Source organism: Sesamum indicum, linkage group LG3 (genome assembly GCF_000512975.1).
Source record: "Sesamum indicum cultivar Zhongzhi No. 13 linkage group LG3, S_indicum_v1.0, whole genome shotgun sequence".
Lineage (NCBI taxonomy): Eukaryota > Viridiplantae > Streptophyta > Magnoliopsida > Lamiales > Pedaliaceae > Sesamum > Sesamum indicum.
In genome coordinates this window covers 2092278-2099396 of record NC_026147.1, presented here as the reverse complement: position 1 = coordinate 2099396, position 7119 = coordinate 2092278, and the positions used below count along the sequence as shown (strand labels likewise).

Sequence of the window (7119 nt, the reverse complement as noted above, 5' to 3'; positions counted from 1 at the left end):
ATTAAACCTACTGCCGTCTTCATCCCACTAGAAGAAATATTGAAGGAGACTAATTATGAACTGGTAACCAAAGAAATCTTCGGCCCTTTCCAGGTATATTACGTCCTGATATCAGAATTCTTTAGCATCAATCAACAAAGATATATAGTTGCTCGTCATACTCTAATTTCTTTTTTATGCATGTAACTCCCCAGATTGTCACGGAATACAAACACAACCAGATTCCATTGGTACTGGATGCGCTCGAAAGAATGCATGCGCATTTAACAGCTGCAGTAGTTTCAAATGACCTTTTGTTCCAACAAGTAAAACTATGAATAATTTTCTCTTCTACAATTTCTATTTCTTCTTCGTCTATTACTTCCTCCGTTGCAAGTAGACTTTGCTTAGTAATTAGATGCCATTAGCAGTTTGAAGTGAGTAATATGTCACTTTGCATGAGGTCATACAGATAGTAGCTTGTTGCTCCATCAACATCTAAAAATTTTAGGTAAATTACATTGACAGTCCCTCTCGTTAGATTTAATAACACAAACACCCCCAATCCTTTGCAAAATTACATACATCCTTCAGTCTTGTAGTTGTAGTACAGAACGAGCCCTTGGGTACATTGCACTAACATTACCTCAAGGGTGTACTTGTAATTTTATAAAGGGCAGGGGGTATTTGTATGATTAAGCCTAACCTTAAAAGTGTCAATGTAATTTACCCAAAAATTTAATACTTGAACATTTTAATCCTCATATATTTGGTATTCCTAAGGTAGGGTTTAGTTTCACGTCACTTAGTTAACCATAGCTGCAGTATTTTTTCCTTTTTTTTCATACAAATGTCACTGGGTAATGGTAATGATGAATTTCTCATATGGCGTCACTGTAGTAACTTTCAAGACACTGAGTTAGGCTCTGCTGAACGATTTTAGCATGTCGTTTTACTTGGAAAGTTCAATATTTTTTAATTGAAATAGAAAATGCCTGGATATACACCTCCCAATTATTCTATCATCTTGCATGTTAACAATTGCACAAGATTGAAGCAACATCAAAGTATGCAAAATAACACTTACAACATGTGTTTAGTACTTGGTAAAGTTGTGCATATCGATTTACTTGTGATTTTACGTTCGAAAAATTATAATTACATTCTGTTGTTAAATGTTTGTCTACAACTAGATACGGGTGTTCTGGATACATATTTCTGAATATGTTAGTAAAATATCAAATTTGCAGGAGATTATTGGAAACTCAGTCAACGGAACCACTTATGCCGGATTGAGAGCAAGAACGACCGGCGCTCCACAAAATCACTGGTAGGTTAAAGTCAAACGAGTATGTTTACATATTGGGTTGTAGTATGATATTGTATCTTGATAAAAACAATGATACGGCAAGGTTTGGTCCGGCTGGTGATCCAAGAGGAGCAGGAATAGGAACTCCAGAAGCAATAAAGCTCGTGTGGTCGTGCCATCGGGAGATTATATACGACGTTGGTCCGGTGCCAAAAAGTTGGACAACTCCAAAACCAACTTGAAATTGCATAGATTTCAAGAATAACTATGGTGTATACATATGGATTACAGGTCAAATAGAAAATGAGGACATGTACTTTTCTACTGAGTAATAAATGAATGCATGCATTTTATTTTTATCCAAAGAGATAAGTAGTAGTTATTGCATAAATTTTCCGTTTTGTTTTTGGAAGTTGTAATGTTTTTGGGTTGGAGATCTTGGTCGCCCGCCAAGTGATCGGGATTGGGTGTTTGGGATCTGAGAATGGTGTTTGGGACTTGAGAAAAAAGAAGTTCATTACGCTCGCTGGGTAGACTTCAAGAAAGGTGTTTCGAAACTTAAGCCAGTTTGAGATATCAATTGGAAAACTTAATATCAAGAAATGTACTTTAGTCAAATTGAGTCCAAAAAGAAATTTTTTCAAACGACAGATTTTTAGCATATTTTTAAAACAGGAGCGGAAAGAGGATTTAAGCTTTTTCATGAAAAATATAGAAAGTAAAGTGGAATTTGGTCATTTATAGTCAAGTCAACAACCGTTTATTAATGGCACGTGATCAAACGCATGCGTTTGCCGTTGACACTTGGTGGGGAAGATCAAGATTATCAAATTTTTAGAGTTTAGGTACAATAAATATCGATCCATAAAACCAGGACCAAAAGTGCAATTTTATTGAGAGAGATCATTATTTAGAGATCCATAGATCTAGAGTTAATTTATTCAAATTATTCCTACTTTGTACACAATTACATATATATACATAAAAAAAGCGTCAACGTCAACACTCCTCATATTCCAAGTTGATATCATTCAAAATATCCCTAATAACTCAATCAGATATGTATCTAATTCTTAATGGGCCTAAATACTTTTAGGAGTGTTTCTGTAATTATCAAACTTTAGAATTGGTGTCACAGTAATGTTCTTTTAGCACTAATTAATTTACATGTTTCTTTACAGGGTAACTAGCATAAAAACTCTCTGTGTTTTAATTTTTGAGCTAAAAACCCCTTGTGTTAATTTTATAGACAAAAAGATCTCTGTGTTTTTTAAATAATACATACTCTCTCCTTTTGTTACTTAGGGTTAATGGTGTTAAATTTTTCAAGAAATTAACCGTTATGTCCTTATGATCATAGCCCATTGATTTTCAATAAATAATAACGAACGGTCCTAGTTTTAAATTATTTTAAATATATATTTTATATATATAGTTATATATAATGTATCTACATATATACTTACATATTTATATATACATAGTTATAATATATATATATATATATAATAAGGTGGTGACGCCGGTCACTGCTCACAGTCTGGGCGACGTCGAACTGTTGCCACTCGATCCCCGTTGTCCAGATCTATAGTGAGGCAGTGGGGAGAGAGGCGACACTGGCCGAAAGCGGAGGCGGAGTGGGGCGGAAGCAGAAGACGACCGTTTTAGTTTTTTGTTTATTTTTTAGCTTTACATTTTATATGAATTTTGTAATATAAAAATATAGACATAAAATAAATCTGAATTTTAAAAATTTATTTTTTGAAAAATAAGTAAAAATAATTTAATTTTTCAAAATTAAACAATAATAAAAGAGCTATTAAATTTTTATTTTAAAACATGATAATTTTAATTAAATATTATTTATAAATAATATAACATAAAACAGTAATAATAGTTTTTTAGTGTTTGATATTAAGTTGATATATTCTATAAATAATTATAACTTATATATTTAAATTAAAAAATGATTTAATTTAGTTAGTAATATATATTTGTTATAATCAATTTTTCTTTATACTCATATAAATTTTTAAACTTGAAAAGTTAATTTCAGTATCAAATTTTATATTGTGATTTGTTAATTTAAAATTATATCTATTTTAGGTATTTTAATATTTAGGTAATGTATTTTATAAATAAATATAATTTATTAAATATATCAAAACTAAATAATAAATAAAATAATTAATAGTATGTAGTTTATTAACATGATGCTCTTTGGTAAATAAGAATGGGAAAATATTTGCATACTTAAATGTAAAGGGGGCAAAATGGACATTTATTAATTAAAAATAGCAGTAAAAATGGCAAACATGATGCCAATTCGCATTTAAATAATACAGGAGTTTTTTTGCCTACAAATATAACACAGAGGGATTTTATGCTATTTTTATAAAATACAGGGGGTGTTATGCAATTTATACTTTTTTTATATATTAACCCTTTTTTTTGCTTTCTTTTCTTTCTGGATTTTACAGCCCAATATTTATTTACAGGCCCAGCCCACAATGCACCAACTATAATCACACACTCCAACTAGTTCTGCGCAGCCTAAACCTTACCGCCCAGTGCCCACCAAGAGCCCTCCGCCGTCCCCACCGCCGCTGCTGCAGCCGGTTCTGTTCCCACCACTACCACCGTGTACTCCACCGCCTCAGGCAAGAACAGTTGTGGACTCCATTCTTTTTATTGTTAAGAGTTTCTCTTTTTTCTCTCTCAATGTCTTTGTTGGAAGTAATTACAAAAGCTTCATCGGCTACCCAAACCCTGCCTGATCAAGAGTGCGATTATCCGATTGTGCTCAATCCGGAGCCTATTTTCCTCAAGCTAAAGCCAGAAGCTGATGACCCGCCGGCTGAAAACTCGGTAAAGAAGGTTACTGGATGGGAAATAACGCAGACCGACCATGAACTTATCGAATTAGGGCAAAATTTCTTCAAGAAGCTGAAGAGGAAGCTGAAAAACACGAACTCGTTCGGTAAAGTTGAGTTCTTGGAAATGATTACTTCGCATTTGGAGAAAATTGGGGATAAAGTCGGAATTACGCCCTCTTTTAATAGTGCAGAAGAAGGGTACGCTTGTAAGTTGGTTGAGAAGTTGGGGGTTTTGATGGGCAGGAATGTCAGTGGCTTGGTTTTGGAGGGTTGTATTGGTTTGGAGGTTTGGGATGTGTTGGAGATTTTGATAGTTAATGGGCTCGTGGGACATTCTTTTACATCGAATTTGGTGTCTACGTTGATTGAAAAACGGAAGTCGGACTTGATTGTTTTGTGCGTTAAACATTTGCTCGATCTGCAGACTTATGATATAATGTGCATTTTGAAGTACTTTTTGATGGTACCTGGCGATGGGTACAAGAGTCTGGTTAGTGTGAGGGAGCATTGGGAGAGCCAAGCATTATTAGCGATTGAGAAAGCAAGTGCTAGAGGAGTTAATGGGAAGGAAAAGAGCTGGGCGAAGGAAGCAGCACTTTTGATCATGCTGGCACACGATGGATTTTCAGTGTCGGAATTGTGCTTGCATTATTTGTTCACATCTCAGAATCTTGATGAGGTGATTTTTTCGGCTTGTGTCAGTAAGTTGAATGATGATGAGATAAAGGCTCTGATTCAGTACTTGGGGAAGTGGCTGAGGAAATATGAGAGGTTTCCTCAAGTGGGTCCTTGTCCTAAGGCATCATCTGCATTGGGTTTAAAGGTTTGCGATTGGATTCCGACTCTTGAAATTGTTGTGAAATGTCTTAGCGTGGTGGTGGATGAGCATTTCTCTTCTTTGGTTTTGCACTCTGAATTTCATGAATTGAGATTGTTAGAAGAAGTTGTTAGTTCCTTAGCTACTGAGGCAAGGCTCTGCGGTACCTTGGCAAATTTGGCTGAAAGGTTGAGAATTGAAAACCAGGGTATGGATTGAACTTTGTCTTGTTTGATAAAGCTATTTCCTCCATTAGTTTAAGCTTGTCCAATAAGTGCAATTGGCTGTTTATATGTTGTTTTGAAATGAACTGTATTTGTTGGCTGCATGTCAATTTGGTTCAATTACAGTCCGGTGCTCTATATTTTGCATTTAATGTTTTCATGCAACGTGTTAAAGAAGACCCTGTTTAACTATGTAAAATCTGTAGCATCCCAACGTAAGTTATGTTTGACATTGTCGTTACTTTCATTCTTACTTACCAAATGCTAGTTCATACTTTTTGTGGACAGTTTGTTGGTCTTTGTTCTTTCAAGGATAACCGGCTTATGTTATGGTTAATCATATTTAATAGCCATCAGTACCAATACCTGTCCTGTTTACATAGGATCTTGATTTCACACTGCCACTTGCGGATAGAGGGTTGTTTATTGCAGTGTCTGCGTAATTGTCCCTAGTATTAGGTAAATATTTCACTAAGTAGACAGTAAGTTAAGAGGAATCCTGAATGCAATAGGGGTTGAAGTTGGAAACTGGATGAATTTCTTCAAAAATTATGGTCATAAGGTATGTCTTGGTTTGGTTTCTGGGATCTTGGTTCGGTCATAAGGTCTGTCTTGGTTATGTGTTTGCTAATTATGTCCTATTCATTTGATATGCTGGAGGCCGTTTTTGATGAGCAATAGCATTTATATGTACCTTATGTAAAAATGTACGTAATTGACCATAGAGTAGTTGTTGCTGTTACATTGGTAGTAGAAATTGCTTCAGTAACCCGTTGTTCCCTGCTTTATATGTCTGTCTTTGATGTCAAGTTATATCTGAAATGCAACTGTATCTCTGTTGAAATCGGCTGAGAAGCTGTATGAATCGTGTTTGCAGCCTACCACCGTGATGCTTTGGGAAGTTTTGCTTTTTGAAGATGGATCACACCAGCCAACTAACAATTTGAAGGAGTTAATCAGAAAACTCGTTTCTTTTTAACTGAAGATCATTGATGGTGGCATCGGCCTTCCAATATTTTTCTGGCCTTTTGTTGGAGAGAGAGAGAGAGAGATTTATTTCCTTGAGAATCTTGTGCAACTTTCTTTATTGCTCCAATTTTGATCAACTAGAGAAACTTCCACCATTATGTAAGAAAATCTATGATTGGTTTGGTTATAGCAAAATCAAAATGTGTGTTGTCTTTTTTAGGTTTTCTCTATCGCATGACTGCTGTTTTCTTCATCAGCCAACTGAGAGCATTTTGCTCCTTGTTTCTGGATTGCTGTGTGAGCGCCCTCACCCCCCCAAAAAAAATCGAGAAGTTAGGATATGATTTGCTTGTGATTTTCATTCTTCTCATTTTACTAACAGATGAACTGGTTTTCAGTTTTCTTTTAGAGCATTTTGAGTAATGCCACATAAAAGTGTAATAATGATAGATGATGTGATGTGTAAAAGATACATGTTATATATTAATTTAGAATAATTAGCGATCGCAGCACATTGTCTGTACGTACATATTGATAAATTGTCCTTTTTGTCTTTAATTGACTAAAATATCCATAGATTGTATCTAAAATTATAATGGTCAAATTGACTTTTTATTTATTTATTTATTTTTTCTCTCTTCTAAAAATATAAACTCTTTTATTTTTAAATATATTTATATTAAATATCAAAGTACCAAAAAAAAGTTAAAGAAATTAACATTACAAAGTCTAATATACTGAATTTTATTTTTCAAAATTTAGATATGTACATGAATATAAATAGTAAGCAATTATAACAATTATAAGGTATAAAACAATTTAAATACAATAATTATTATAATTATCTATAATTATTTTTAATTAACTAAAATATATATTTAAATTTTCTTAAGAAAATCTTTTCCATAAAATCCATTGATGAGAAAGATAATAGGGACCTTAGAA

At 33.8% G+C, this 7119-nt stretch overlaps 2 protein-coding genes across 2 annotated transcripts in view; both read left to right on the top strand.

Moving 5' to 3' along the window:
- Positions 1-1653, top strand: part of LOC105157020 (probable aldehyde dehydrogenase) — a gene marked incomplete in the record, with an annotated part of 6087 nt that extends 4434 nt beyond the window's left edge. The window contains 4 exon segments of the mRNA XM_011073314.2: positions 1-93; positions 195-305; positions 1230-1309; positions 1392-1653. Coding sequence (XP_011071616.1) covers positions 1-93; positions 195-305; positions 1230-1309; positions 1392-1530 — 423 coding nt within the window.
- Positions 3821-6484, top strand: LOC105157019. The gene is made up of 2 exons (XM_011073313.2): positions 3821-5189; positions 6083-6484. The coding sequence occupies exons 1-2, from the start codon at positions 4010-4012 to the stop codon at positions 6118-6120; spliced, it is 1218 nt and encodes a 405-aa protein (XP_011071615.1). The 5' UTR covers positions 3821-4009; the 3' UTR covers positions 6121-6484.